The sequence below is a fragment of the Copidosoma floridanum genome, unplaced genomic scaffold, assembly GCF_036245765.1.
Source record: "Copidosoma floridanum isolate Cflo_tuat_1 unplaced genomic scaffold, Cflo_Japanese_pri ptg000021l, whole genome shotgun sequence".
Classification (NCBI taxonomy): Eukaryota; Metazoa; Arthropoda; class Insecta; order Hymenoptera; family Encyrtidae; genus Copidosoma; species Copidosoma floridanum.
The window spans coordinates 11,624,717-11,640,601 of NW_028321898.1; the positions used below are offsets into that span (position 1 = coordinate 11,624,717).

The 15,885-nt window shown below is 37.0% G+C and overlaps 1 protein-coding gene across 1 annotated transcript in view; it reads right to left on the reverse strand.

The window, feature by feature from the left end:
• Positions 1 to 15,885, reverse strand: part of Dpp10 (Dipeptidyl peptidase 10) — a 1,604,019-nt gene that overhangs the window by 798,639 nt on the left and 789,495 nt on the right. Inside the window, exon 9 of the mRNA XM_089594726.1 lies at positions 500 to 735. Within this exon, the coding sequence (XP_089450852.1) occupies positions 500 to 735 (236 nt within the window). The remainder of the gene's footprint in view (positions 1 to 499; positions 736 to 15,885) is intronic.

A 15,885-nucleotide genomic window follows, 5' to 3' on the forward strand; every position in this document is an offset into this window, starting at 1 on the left:
AAAAAAAAGATAAGGGCACTCATAAAAATGTCAATTTGTTAAGAATTTGTGGTAAAAGTTGGTTAGTTATACAATTTTTCGTAAAGATATTCTTAACAAAGAGTACGAGATTTCATCAACTAAATCGTTATGGATGTTAAAGTACATAGAAAAAGTTATTATCGCTCCAGGTATTGACCATTAAAAAATGTATAAATATGTAGCTAGTGCAAGAACCTTTGATGTAATTTCTATTGTCATAAAATTATGTCATTTTGGAATACTCGTTATTCTCTTACAAATATGATATTAGATAGATTGTGTAAGTAGTTAAAGTGTATGAATAATAGTAAAATAAAATCTGCTGAGCATTGAACTGTTCATTATTGATTCCTCTGTTTAATTGCAATTTTTTGGGGATTTACAGGCTAGTAAATATGTAGTATTGTAACTACCTTTTTTAAAATTTCTCTTTAATTATTTTAATGGAAAAATATATAAACTAGTGATTATAACTTACATGATATTATTTGTCTGATCCCAAGCAAGTATTTTCACGACCTCTAATTTGCCGTGAGTCAGTGGTATCACTTGTCGTTTCAAAATATTTACCCATACAATATGTCTGTAACATCCTGAGGGCCCATCTTTTACTGGAGCTGTAGCTATATAGCTACTTCCATTATTTGAAAATATTGGTGGCTCTGAAGGAGTGTCCACCCAACCATGGTCATCGCTTATAATTTTTTGTATTTCCTAAAAAACAAGTATAGATATTTTAATGTCTTTTTTACTAAAGCTTATAACTCATAAGATTTTTAAAACTACTGACAGTTTTTGAGCTGCATTACATGTATTACTAAGTTGTTAAATTTTTAAATACAAAAAACGAAAAAACAAAAATTTTAGATCGTTCCATATAAGTGTAGTGAAAAAAAGTGAAATAAAAGATATTTGATGTGAGCTAAGTGCTCTTATAACCGAGCAGTACCTATAACTAAACACTCATAAAATATTATCCGATTAAATTTTAAATAGCAAATTTGTAACAATAGGTACGTTCGTGATTCTTTCTAAGAGAAAAAAATTTGTAGGCTAATAAAGTTATACTTGAAACCATTAACTGTACTTTGAATATCGTTACCTAATACTCGAACTATTTGCTTGAGCTTGCTTAAACTGTCTGCCGAAAAAGATTCATAAGTACTTAGGGATGTTATAAATTTTTATTACAATTTTATACAAAAAAAGAGTACAAGCAATAGCCTGGTATGTTATAAAATCATTACAGAACAATAATGTTCAAGTGTTATTCACTGTCTCTCAAATACTGTAGATGCTTGTTAAAAGGTACACAGTTGATAAAAAGTGTACCAATTGTTGAAACGCTGCAGTCAGTTATAAGGCCACTATGATCAGTTTTAATCCACCAGGTACTCCTAACCTATAACTTCTAATCTTTTAAGTAAACGTATTTTTATTTACAAATGTGAATAACGCCTCCTTATTTGTTTTTCTGCAATATTTAATGCACATTATTAAATAATAGAGAATATTTAGTTATGTTTTACACATAAATAATATCCTCTTGCATGCAAAAAAGCCCGTTTACCTTTAGGTACATTAAAATTTGAATACAGGGGCACGTTGATTCTTATGCGTTTATGTATAAGTACATGAAAGGACGTGTAAGTAATCATTTATTCATTATTTACCTGAAAAGCAAGTCAATAATTCAGGTAACAATCACTTCATTACGTCCTGTGTCATCATAAGATTTGAAAAAAATGTAATAAACATAATTATCTTTTTATGTTTTAGGCTTCAAAGCTTCTTAAAATGTTTAAGTGTTTGGTGATAAGAGCATCAACCTTAACTTCTGCTTGGAGATAGACTACCCTGACTACTTAACTTGCATCTAAGCATTTAAAAGGTTTTCGTAAGTTGACGCTCAAGAGTTCTTAGGGAAAGACAGTTCAAACTTTTTTATTAGTCTTTATTTTTCTTTTTGAGACAACCTTTAACGTCTTCATGCTACTGTGACTCGTAAAGAAGTGTTGTAGGCTTGCATCGCTGTTGAAAAGAAAAGCGCAACGTTTTTCTCGTTTCCACGTCATTTGTTTCCCAGCGCAACCGTTCGCGAGAATACCTCTCGCCCAGTATCGTGACGTACTTTCATTCCAAGCGGTCCTGGACAATCACCTTCTTCTCTAAGATTGCCATGCTCACAACGCCTACGTAGCAACAATATCCTTGATACGCTAAAACTTTTATTAACTTATGCGCACCCTTCCCAACAACGATGCGAACCCACAATGCCTCACATATAATCGCTATTTTCCATCGGGAAAATTCTCCCCCTCATGCGAAACTTCGGAGATTCGCACTTCTGCAAAACAAACCAACTTTCTAGTTGGTCCTAATAAAACACTATTAACTTACTTTAGCAACGCGAACATCACCGTCCAAACCCGTTATTCTTCCAACAATCACACCTTTCCTTCACTGATTCCGTTGTAAATTGTTATCTAAGATGAGAACCATATCACCTTCTTTAATTGGATTATTACTGTTATGCCACTTTTTTCTCGAAATCAGTGATGGAAGATATTCTTTCAACCACCTTCCCCAAAAACAGTCAGCATAATGCTGTGCTACTTGCCAGTGTTTACTTCAACAAAGCATTTTTTTTATACTTTTCAAATCTTATATCTCCTGACAATGTCCCTATGAAAAAATGGTTTGGCGTAAGAGCCTCGTCATCTTGTGGATAAAGTGATACATGCGTAAGTGGAAGTGAGTTAACACTGTGCTCAATCTTGGTCAACGAGGTTAACAAACGTTCATCCGACATAACTTGGTCCCTAAATACGGTTACAAAAGCAATTTTTACTGATTGAATTAAACACTCCTATGCACCATCCAAATGCAAAGCCCTAGGAGGATTAAATCTCCATTCTATTTTCTTTTGTGCTGCAAAATCGCTAATTTTTTTATCATTAAATTCTTGTATAATAAGTTTGAACTAATTGCTCATTCTTTTAAAATTCGTACCATTATTGCAATAAATAATTAATGGTTTACGTCTTCTTGCTATAAATCGCTTTACGGCCATGATAGCTGAGTCTGTATTAAGGGAATGAGCAACTTCTATATGAACTGCTTGAGTAGTCATACACGTAAATAAAGCTCCATAGCGCTTTAGCCTTTTTTTTTCTTCCCTTACCGTCATTGGGCCAAAAGAACCGAGACCGCAATGACAAAAGGCTGGTAAACGATATCCTAAGTGCGCAGATGGTAGAACAGCCATCTTAGGGTCGGCCAGTTTTGCTCGTAAAAGTTTGCACTCGATAAATTTCCTTACCATGCTATGTGAAGCTTTTCTAAGGCCTACTATAAAATATTTTTGCCTTAATTCATTGATAACGCTTTTGTGGCTAGCATGAAAGAGTCTTTCGTGATATGATTTAATTATCAAGCGAGTAATGATATTTTTAGAGTCTAAAATTGTTGGACATGATTCAAATTCTTTTTTTGCAAAATTCACGAGTCATCCCCTTGCTCATAAAATCTCATGATCATCAATACATGGATATAAATTCAAAATCCAAGTTTCTTCGGGATCGGCTTCTTATTCTGAAGTGCTTGAATTTCATCAAAAAATGTATTACATCGACTTAATTTGATATGTAACTCTTCTGCTTTAAAAAATCATTTTTACAAAGGTAAATTATATTTTTTGCATCTTAAATATAGCCTTATAGACTAGTTCTACAGTAATAAAAAGTCGTTGCCACGAAGAAAATCTAGATAAGTCTAAAAAAGGCTCTGTAATTTGAGTAGTAAATACAATATTTTTGTATTCTAATGCATCAAGTTCTATTTTTTTTAATTTTTACAGTTCAATCCTAGCAATTTTATTTTATTCTCTTGCAAAAACTTCGGACCCAAAGACCATATACTACCCTTAAATAACGCATCCACCGCGTATCGCATACCATTGTCAGCTGAATTATTTTTGGTAGGAACCCATCGCCATTTGGATGCATTAGTATTTTTGTTTATTTCACTTAGTCTATTTGCAATGAAAATTTTAAATTCTCGTAGCCCTTTTTTAATCCAATGAACCATGATTTCATAGTCAGCTCAAAATGCTCGTTTTGAAACCCGGATATTATGTTCGTTCTCTATTATTTTTTCCAATCTTGTTAATAGTACGCAGCTTATAATTCGAGACAAGGTATTGTAACATTTTTTAACGGTGTGGTGTGACTTTTTGCCATTATAATTAACGTGTGAAATTTATTATTTGACAAAGGAAATCTCCAATACGCGACAGTCACGTAAGCTTTTGAGCTTTTAGTTCTGTTCCATTTTGTTGTAAATACAATAATTGACAACATCGATCAACGCGGCAGTACTTCAATTTTTCGAATTCACGTAACCAAAGCTTTCAATATGCGTAATCATTATCACGAATTCTCTCATCCCAACTAACTCCGCTCGATCATATTTCTTGCATAAGAATCTTTGATTGTACAGTAAAGGAAGTTAAAAAGCCTAACAGATCGAAAATTAACATAATTATTACCAAAAACTCGCATTCAGTCCCAATAACCCTATTACCACTCAAAAAACCAGGAGTTATTTTATCTGTATTAATTTTGAAGCTTAATTTTTCAGTTGAATTTAGCCAATGCAAACCTAAAATTTTTTGCACTTTATTTGGATTTTCTTCTACCGTAATAAGTTTTTTTGTCTTGGCTAAATTGACCTTTCAAATTAATAAATCATCGCTACTCGCCCACCCATGCATGGTCCAATCCCCGTGCACATTTGTTCATTCTACTTTTAAAACTCGTGGTGATGCTTCCTCGATGGACTTGCAACTATCAAGATAATCATCTATGTAATAGTTTTCGATTAAACTATTAGCCGCATCTGGATATTTTGAAATAAAAAGACTCGCGTTCTTGTTTTTAATGTGAAGAGCCAAACAAGGTGATGATTTTGCGCTGAATAACATGGAAGTCATAACGTATTCAACTGGCTTTGAAGACTTATCCTCCCCCCTTCAGAAAAAATGTTGACAATCTTGATTGTCCTTCCGAATTTTGATTTTTATAAACATATCTTTTAGGTCCACTTTAAAGACGTATCTGTATTGTCTAAAACGCATCAAGTGACTTTAATAAATCAGGGAAGGCTAACAAAAAGTCATTGAAACTTACTTCAGCTGTTGAAGCGGCTGCATCAAAAGTAAACAGACTCTACCAGGTTTGCTTACGTGTTGTACACCAAAATGCCGTTAAAACCAAAGTTTCAAATTTTTTAAGCTTTCTTTAAGTGGTTCAGCATAATTATTGTCTTTTGTTCTATTCATATACTGTAATCTTTATCTCGTTAAAGTTTTCTCTCGTTTATTAATATAAAGGCAGTTTTTGTAAATTGCACGCCCATCCACAAGTACCTTGTCAAATTAATTTTGTATGAATAGCCTGTATCTAAGAAGGTTTATATTACGTTGATTGCATTTTTAAGATTTAAAGCAAAATCAATTCAACTTATTTTATGAGGTTCAAATCGTAGCAAATCTTTTGTTAAAAGTGGCCTTTGGGGGTGGGCGACTTTGAACAAGGGGGGTGTAGTTAAACGCAACCGCTGTCACTTCGGAAGAGCCAAGTCGTCCCTTTGTGGACGAACGATGAAGGTGGTATCGCCTTGACGTCGTAGGAGCAGTGAGTACGCTGGCTTCGTCAAAGTTAAGAGCGTTGAAGGAGGGTAATGTCAGAGCCGTAATCTTTTACGACCTAGTTGACCTTGCTGGGGTTTTTGATGTTACCTAGAAGATCGTCCCAATGTTGAGAGATTTCTGGGTCTTCGACCAAAGGCAATTTATATATACTTATGAGGCGTGAGAGAGAGATAGGAGGGGCGTATGGTGAGGTTTAAAGAAAGTAATAGAGTGGTTTAGTCTACAGTGATTTTTATTGAATATGTACTTTTCTACTACCACTGCTTCGTATATTTTAATTATACCAAGTGAGTGATTCATGCATTGCACGTATATGCATAATCTGAGGCGATGTCGATGGTCGTCACGCAGTCTTTCTTGTATAATTGACGTTGCCTTTTTACTTGCAATGTTCACTAAAGACCAGTAGTTGCCACCTGGCGAGCGGTAGACTGTACTATTAAGTGCAAAGTTTGAAGTCGGAGCTGCGTGCGATATTTCAAAATTCAAATTTATGTAAAACGATCGAATTTAAAGAAAAATAGTTATTTTAATATATATTAATTATTAAAATAATACCCCTGACGGTAACACTTTAATCTTTTCAACAATTTGCGACAAAATTATCCGAGAATTACCGTATCTCATTTCAAGAGTTTTCATTCTTTCCCTGGCACTATTACCTACGGAAAACAACGTTTTGACAACATTTCGTGCATTTCCCTTCAAACAATCGTACAAGCGTATCAAATTTTCATTATCAGTAAATTGACTTAACTTAAAAAAATATTCGTGTGCTTCTAAAAATCTGATCTAGTCAAGTGGATCTTCTGAAAATGACGATAAATTTTTTGAAAACGTCATACGATTTACAAATCGAGAATCATTCGAATTAAAAGAGGTTTCCTTTGTTGTTAACAAAGTTTGATCTATTGTTTTGGCGATTTGAATTGTGGGATATTCACCATCTCTAACCTGTACTGTTGATGTCAACAGATTTGATACTCACATTCTATTGGCGTCTTATACTGACTCTTCTTGAAACAATGATAAATCTGACGGTGACGACAGCTTATCGCCAAAATTGACCTCAAACTCCTGACGACGATGTGATACACGTTCACGTGCTGCTGTTGACGCTGGTGGTAATAGAAGCTCGTAGATAAAGTCATTTGTAGTTTCTGTGATACGATGACGAGGTGGTGCGCGTTCACGCGCTGCTGCTTGTGTTGGAGGTGGCTAAGATTCCTTGTCAAGATCATCTACAAATTCTGCAACGCGTCAACGAGATGGTGCGCGTTCACGTTCTGGTGTTAGAAGAAGTGGAGGCTCGTCGTCGAAGCCCTATACAGCAGCAGGAGAAAGACGGCAAGGTGCACGTAAACGTTCAGGAGCCGGTTGGACAGGACCTGCAGGTGGTGGCGGCAAAAGCTCGTCGTTGAAGTTGACCGCAGCAGCAGTAAAGACGGCGAGGCGCACGTAAGCGCGCAGGAGCCAGTTGGACAGGACCTGCAGGCAGCGGCGGCAAAAGCTCGTTGTCACAGCCAACCACAGCAGCAGGAGAAAAATGGCGAGGCGCAAGTGAGAGCGCAGGAGCTGGTTGGACAGGACCTGCAGGTAGCAGCGGCAACAGCTCGTCGTCAGAGCCGACCGCAGCAGCAGGAGGAAGACAGCGAGGCAAACCTAAGCGCACAGGAGCCAGTTGGGCAGGAACTGCAGGCAGTGGCGGCAAAAACTCGTTGTCAGAGCCAACCGCAGCAGCAGGAGGAAGATGGCGAGGCGCAAGTAAGAGCGCAGGAGCTGGTTGGACAGGACCTGCAGGTGGCAGTGGCAACAGCTCGTCATCAGAGTCGACCGCAGCAGCAGGAGGAAGACAGCGAGGCAAACGTAAGCGCACAGGAGCCAGTTGGGCAGTACCTGCAGGCAGTGGCGGCAACAGCTCGTCGCCAGAGCCGACTTTAGCAGCAGGAGGAAGATGGCGAAGTGCACGTAAGCGCGCAGGAGCCAGTTGGACAGGACCTGCAGGCGGTGGCAGCAAAACCTCGTGGTCAGAGCCAACTGCAGCAGCAGGATAAAGACGGCGAGGTGCACGTAAGCGCGCAGGAGCCAGTTGGACAGGACCTGCAGGCGGTGGCAGCAAATCCTCGCGGTCAGAGCCGATCGCAGCAGCAAGTGGAAGACGGCGAGGTGCACGTCAGCGCGCAGGAGCCAGTTGGACAGGACCTGCAGGCAGCGGTGGCCAAAGCTCGTCGTTGAAGTCGTCCACAAAATGTCCCCGCGTTATTGGTATCATCTTTGGAGCTTTTTTTTTCATTGCTGTGGGCTTCACTGAAGTCACTCGTTTCTTCTTTTACTTAATTCTATTGTCAACTTGAGACACAGTTACTTATTTTTTCCTTTCATCTCACTTTCAATGTTGATTTGCTCAAGTGGCTTTTACGTCTCATTCCTGGCCAATACACCAAAATGTAAGTTAACGTTCAAGTTTTTTCAGGAAGAGACAATTTAAACTTTTTTTATTATTATTGTTATTTTTTTTTTTTTTAGATATTTTTTTGCGTCTTGACGCTACTGTGACATGTGAATAAGTGTCATAGGATTGTATCGCTGTTGAAAAGAAAAGCGCAAGGTTTTTTTCATTGCCAAGAAGATTCAAGTCATTTGTTTCCCGGCGCAACCGTCCACGAGAATACCTCCCGCCCCGTATCGTAAAGTACGGTCATTCCAAGCGGCCCTAGACGATCGTCTTCTTCTCTCAGATTGCCGTGCTCCTACGTAGAAACAATATCCTTGCTACGCTGAAACTTTTATAAATTTATGCTTGACGTTCCCAACAACGATGCAAATCCATAACGCCTCACATATAATCGCTATTTTTCATCGGGAACAGTTTTTGAAAGGTAGCCAGATACTGTCTTGGACATCTCAGCATATTCATTTGTTTGCATATATATAAGTTATTTATAGTTAATATACATTTTATAATTCATAGTTACGTAAGTGTGTATCTATAGTGCTGATAATTGCATACATGCACGCGTACTTATTTCTGCACAAAAAGATAAATATAATTGTTAAAATTCTTACTTTTCTTACTTTTAAAAAAGTAATAAGTTACAGCAGAGACCAATCTGACAGTTGTTCTAACTCATAGTTAAATCTTTAACGCAAACATTATTTTACTATTGATTGAAATTAAATGATTGGTAAATAATAATTGATCTCAAATCAGAAGGCTATGTAAAAAACTTTGATAATAGTATTACCAAATAAGTTTATTTCACAAGCCTTAAGCCTGGATACTCATCTTCGCTGTTAAAATTGTGTATTTTTTTTTTTACATGTACTTCTTAACTTAGTAAGCTACTACATATATTGATGGCTAGCATTTTTTGAAGACTATAGATTAAATTATCAAAGCTTGTAATGAGGTTTTATAGCTGATAAACAGCTTCCCAGATCCTGTCACAAAAATTCTTTCGTACGTCACTTCCCTAGTCCCTACACACTGGATTCCTCTCCTCCAGGAGGTCTGCTGCAGGTGTTTGGCTTGGGAACACCAAACACCTTTTAAAAGAAGTTAAAAGGGGGGAAAGAGGGCACTAATCCAGAGTGAACACAATCACTGACGTAAATTTCGCAGCGCGCTCACACTATTTATTCGCTCTCTATACACTCTCGAATATTACACACTTTTACTCTCTCACTTCTCTATAGATATGAGCATTAATACACGGTGCCTTTAAGGTCAGTACGCCACTCGATGTATGTGTTCTGGTACTCCTTGCTGTTCAACTTCTCCTCGGTTCGGCTGATAAAGGCCCACACCCACCTTACATACACACACATATACCCAGATAAACCATACTACGCAAATCTCGTAACAGTGGCCGACCTCGCGCGCGTCACTAACCTGAAAAATCTCGCATACACTCACGCGTTTTTACCATCTACCTTATCCCCGCATGTACTAACACACATATTGGCTCAGATTATTCAGATATCTCTATTCCCGTACCTGACTCTAGTATACTATACCCAGTACTTTTATAATATCCTCACGATCACGCTGCACTACCTAGGGCTTCTCATTCTCCGTAATGGCTCGGTCATACTGCGAGCTTTCAGTGATTTCTATTATGGCAATGTAATCTCGTCTCACTGCATATCCTCTTCCTCGAGTTCTTTCTCTCTCTCTCTCTCTCTCTGCTATTCTCTTTTATATCACTTGACATCTTCCATGTTATTCTTGACTCTGATCTCTTCGCTCTGCTCTCTCTCTCTCTCTGATTCTCTGATGCCTTATATCATACAGACTATACTTTGCAGTAACTCTGCATATAGGTATGCGCGCCCCTCCTTTTGCATCTCAAAACCTTCAATGCTCCTAAAAATCGGTAAATCGTTGGAGGTTTTAAAACTAAGTTCTCGACGTGATGAACTGGCCTTCGGTTTATTTTTGATGCGTTGCGAGCTTATCCATCTCCCTTCTTCCTCTTACACATACACTCATTAAACTACACCTCTCTCACTTTTAACTTCCCTCGTTGCCTCCAGTCCTTCTCTTTCTTCTTGGCTTGTAGTCCGCGGAACTAAAAGCACACATTAAATAATGTGTCAAGAATTTAAACATATACCAAATGAATACATAAGTATAGGACTCGGTAGTTGCCGATGACTTGCCCAAAAATATACGTATACAGTGACATAATAGTTTTAGCTACTATGTGACAAGCTTGCAGTTTTTAAATATTTACGTTTATGTAGCTTATTTATTACAATTTATTAAGTACTCAGTTGCACTACACGATAGTCATTTAGAGAAGTACAAATGAAGTTGACCACAATTAATGATTAACGTTAATACTGCATTGGTTAATACACATGAAACTCAGAAAAGTCTTATTCAGAGTTTAGTGAGATCCACACAAAAGATATAACTCTTATACACGAGATTAGGTTGACGGATACTAAAAAAAATCGTTTGCAAGGAGCGTTAGTAGTGGCCACAACTCTTGCTTCACATTGTAGTGAGCTGTAGTGGCAAGTTCATTGGAGAGAAAAGATGCCTACAAAAATATCTGATCCGTTATGTTGCTTAGCCACTATTAACAGACAAGAACTAATTTTCTCTTCTCAATGTAGTCGCTCACCATAGATAAAGTCTAAGATGTCAATCGAACGAGAACGCATGCTTGTACTGCGACGTATAGCCAATAAGCAAATCGAGCTTTTTAATTTAGAAGAAGAACAGCCCTTCCAGTATAAAGTTGTTTAACACTAAGAGTACTATTCTGGAGGAGATGACACTAGGAAAAAACTGTAGAGGTTAGCTCTTGACACACTGGGAGAAGCTTAGGTCTAAGGCTCCCAGGAGATCCGCTATCATTAAAGTACTTGCACTTATATATATTGAGACCAAAGACATAATGGCTGCTGGGCAACGCGTATGTTCAATGTATTGTAAGTTGCTCATACCTCTGATGGCTCATCTAATCAGATTAAATTTAAATTTTCTGCCTGCTTTTTGTGCTTTTTGCCTAGCTCTCTTTCTCTGTTCTCGTCAAATCTCTTTTCTTATCTCTTCTACTTCCCCTTCTCCTCGTTTATTGTCAAATAGTTGTCTAGCAAGCCACCCGCCTATTTTTCTCTACTTCGATGATAGATAGTGCTCATCGTGTACCAAGATCATACTTCCCACATAGGTGGGAGATCTCTGTTTATGACGATTTTGCAATTGCTACAAGTATTATTACGACCAGCATATCTAGAAAATATTCTTTAATCTTCGAACAAAGTAGAGAAGATTGAGGCAATTTCCTGGTTTATCTTTATCTTGGACTAGGATAGAGGCTTCTCCTATCAGAAAATGCGATGGGTTTTGAGGTTTTTAAGTTACTTGATTCCGTACTGAGTCAAACTAATGGGCAATAATCAAGACACGATATAATCTTTGTGAAAAGCGTGTTCAACTCTTCATACGTAAGGACATGCTTACTAATAGTGTGTTTAAGATAATAACTTAAAGTGAAAATCTCCCAAAAACTTGCTCCTTTGTCAAAAAATAAATAAATACTACTTACAATTTAGATATAGTGCAGGACTGTATGTCAATAAAAAACTAAGAATGCAAATACTTCTGCATTCTTTAGATGTACTTTTTACATCTACGTGCTATTAAAATTTATAAATATTTAAAGAAAACATTATTAAAACCAAATTTGTCATTAAATTAAAATGTACAATACTTATACCAGTGAAAAAATAACATGCAATTATTATGGTGGATCTATCTATGTTACTGTGTTATGCCAAATTACTGCCTGCTCTAGAGATCATCAGGCGATCCCTGACATTCATGACATGAAAAATGGGGTAAGTTGGTAAGAAATTGAGCGAACTAGTCATATATTTCAGTGGCTTACCAGCATCTATAAATTTTCTAAAGTCTTTATAGTGCGTTTGACCTCATAAAGGAATGCAGGCCACTAGCAGACTTACAAGTTAGATGGGACAACACATAATACGTTTCATAGATTATTTATGGTCAAGCGGGGGTTGCAAGAACACTTTTGCAAGGCTGTTCAAGTTAAAGCGTAGTTATCTCTTTTTAGTGACATAGTCTTAACGAGTTTGGTGGCTACCCCCATGAAATATTACTTAAGATATCGCAGCTTGTGCACATAAGGTATGGATACAGTACATTTTTAAACAGGTAGGAAAAGCCCATTTAAGCAGATTTTTTAATTGATGTGCTCCATTTTCAGAAATTTTAAATCCTATATCAGGATCCGCCGTTTTCAAGTAAAATGTGCCATAAAATGTGACATTTTATGTGTCAGAAAATATCATAAGAGGCCTAGGGACTGACGCAGCAGTAGAAGAAACTCATCATTAGAGTTTATGAGACACAGCATAACCTGCATGGAAGACGGGCAGTGGAGTAAGAGATGGAAAATGCTTTGCAATCGTAGGAACTTCAAATGATCTGTTTGGTAAATCTACACTTATACTCTGTACACCCCAACCAATCTCCACGGTATTGATAAGCATCCTCCTCCAGGGTAGCGAAATATCGTCTTAGTAGCTGACTATTTGAATTAAGAACTGGATTGGCCAAAAGATGCTGGCTTAGTTAAATGAACTTGTACCTCTCAAATATTTATACACGTAAACATATGATTCCTTTAGTAGCACACAGTAAGTACTAATTTACACGACATGATGGCCAGTTTGGCAAGTACGAATAAAGTTGGCCACGGTTATCACTTGTTTTTATTACAATACTGGTTAACAGGCATAAAATAAAAGAAAGTCAAATTTAACGTAAAGTGGGATTTTTTCCATAAGATATAACTTCAATACATGACATTAAGTTGATGAATACATATAATATATGTAAGCAAGGTACACAATGCTTGGCTGTAGCTCCAGCTCCACATAGTAGTGAATTAATCAAGCTGTGGACTACGGGGTAATATGGTGGTGAGTGCATGAGAGAAAGAATATGCTTCCGAAAGTACATGGTAAGTTCCTTTGCTTAGCGACTATAAACAGAGAAGGCCCAAATTTTTTTTTTCTAGGTAGTCTCTAACCACAGATACAGCTTCTGGCGTTTATCAAAAGAGAACACGTGCACTCCCTTTAACGTTTGGCCTATGAGTGAGCCTAGCTTTCTAACGCTAGCTGGAAGAAAACAGCCTCTTCGGTATCAAGTGGTCTAATACATCATTGTACCAGTCGGGACAATATGGTACCAGGAACTCTCGGGAAATGTCAGCTATCAAAACGCTCGAAGGAGTTTAGCTTTAAAGCTCCCAGAAGGTTTAATTCTATCCATGCACGTACATTTTTACACAGAAATTCAGACAAAAAACTCAATGGCAGCTGCGTGGCTCGCATGTTCAATATATGGTAAGTACTTAAAGCTCTGCTCACTTGTGTGGTCAGATCAAATTTAAATCTTCTCCCTGCTTTTTAAGAGTTTGGCCTAACACCATTTTTTCTTCCTCAGCATGACCTCCCTCTCTTTCCATTCACCGTTAAATAGGCTTCCAACAGTACTAGTCTTTTGTGTAGTTGGAAGAATGGACACACCACCTCAGAAAATCTTTTAAGTTATAAAACTTGAGATAATGTATGCTATCAAGCTATGCCTTACTTCTTTTTTTTTTTTTACCAAAAATATTTATAATGTAGCCTTTAAGAAATAAATTTTTATAAATATTCCTAATCAGCTGAAAGTAAAATACTACTTTGACATATCAATCAACTGTCTAGATGCCTTTATAAGTACAGTAATATTGCTCATACAAACACCTATTACTGCAAACTTATTTCAAAGTTTTAGTGAAAACATTTTTTAAACTTTTAACGTCAAAAATCTTTTCATTAATACCTTAAAAAACGATGGAAAACTTTTTTAACTAATAAGTTTGCATATTATATAGATAAAAAAACTTCATTTAATTCAAGAGTTAGCATAAAATGTTCACAATGTAAATTATGAGATAGCTAATATTATGATGATTTTACTAATACGTTTACTGTATTCTAACTAAGTTTTTTCTATTTTTTTTTTATAAAACATGTAAGACAAAACTATGATAGCTATTTTAACCAATATTTTTGTCATTTATTATATTTAATGACAATGATGAATCAAACACAGTACCTAATGGCAAGTACCCCCTCCCTCGTCTAAGCTTTGCCCAAGATTCACTGAGTGGAGCACCGTAGGGTGTTGATACGTCATTGTAATTTAAAAAACTTTTGTTTGGAATGCATGCAATTTTAGTCAAATAACAATCTGTAGGAAAGTTAGAAAGAGTGTAGTGATGCTGAAATATACCGTGCGTTCCTTACGCCATAAAATAGTTGTTGGTCGTAAAGGGCTATTAATTTACACTTTCTCACGTTATAAGAAATAAAAAGGGCTACTTATTTAATGGATTCTGTATTCGTCGATTTAAATCCTGCTGTATGAATCTCAATGAATGTTTTACGTCAGTTTCTTGACACTGAAATTCTAGACATTCAAAGCATTTAAAGTTTTCCTTTCAACTCCCTTGTTATGAATATGGGCATCGTTAAAACTCTTATAAGCTCTTACGGCTGTTTTTCGTCGAATAAAAAATATTTTATATATTTGTGGACAAGGTAGTTCAACATTGAATGGCTCTTAAAAAGACTAGTGAGCCAACCTCTTGTTTGACTGAAGTTTCCAGCAAATGTGACTGCCTGGATACCTTTTCTCTGGCCTACTGCTGTAGCACCAGACTGTTAGGAAAAAAAGTCACAGTACTCTAAAGTATTGGTGCTAGTTGCAGTGCTCTTTCCTGGACGACATCTCCTAGTGTTACTTCGTAGACTTTGATGTCCAAAGAACTTAGTTTTTTGTGGAGTTCTGTTGTTTTGGTGATTCAAGATAGAGAAATTCGTTTGTGATGCTTGTCTGTTGGATACTGTCCCGTTTTCTAAAATTTGTTCCTCATATCTAACTTCACTGTTAGGTTTACCTAGCGCTATTTTGGAGAGGATCGATATTTCCTGGTTAAATGCTTAGAGTTAAGAGGAGTATGCAGGGTCGTTGGTGGCCGAGGTTCTCAGATTTGTAACGAACAGCTCTGCTCGTGACGTTTGCCAGTAAATGATGGACTTAATTTAAGAGTGTCTAGCCTTATAAAGTCTTTTGTTAAATGAAACGTTGTCAGAAATAGTTGCAAGAATATATTTTCTGGCAAGATAATTTAAGGCCACACGGCTCTAAAAAGAATCAATAACATTGATGGTCAGTTAGGAAATGTAAAAACTTGCGATGGCTCTAAAAAGGGCTCGTGGTGGTACTTTCAGTCATTCCTTGTAATTAATCTCAATGGCAGAGAGCTGGTTGCAGGTAGCATGACTCGTACCTTTGGAGTCTCTGCGTACGAAGATCGTACTGGGGGAAGGTACGCCACTGGCTGAAGAATATCTTGTCTTTAAATTATTCTTTGAATAACCAACCGCTCACCATTGGTTGAGGAAGTAGGTCTGAATCACCTCCTCCACGGTTATACCGTTGGAATAAACTACAGAGAAGGAGGCTGAAGAAATTTTTGCCATTGTGACTTTCCGAAGTCTCTTAGAGTTGTATTCGTTGTATTCTATGGCATACTGTTATAACAAAACGT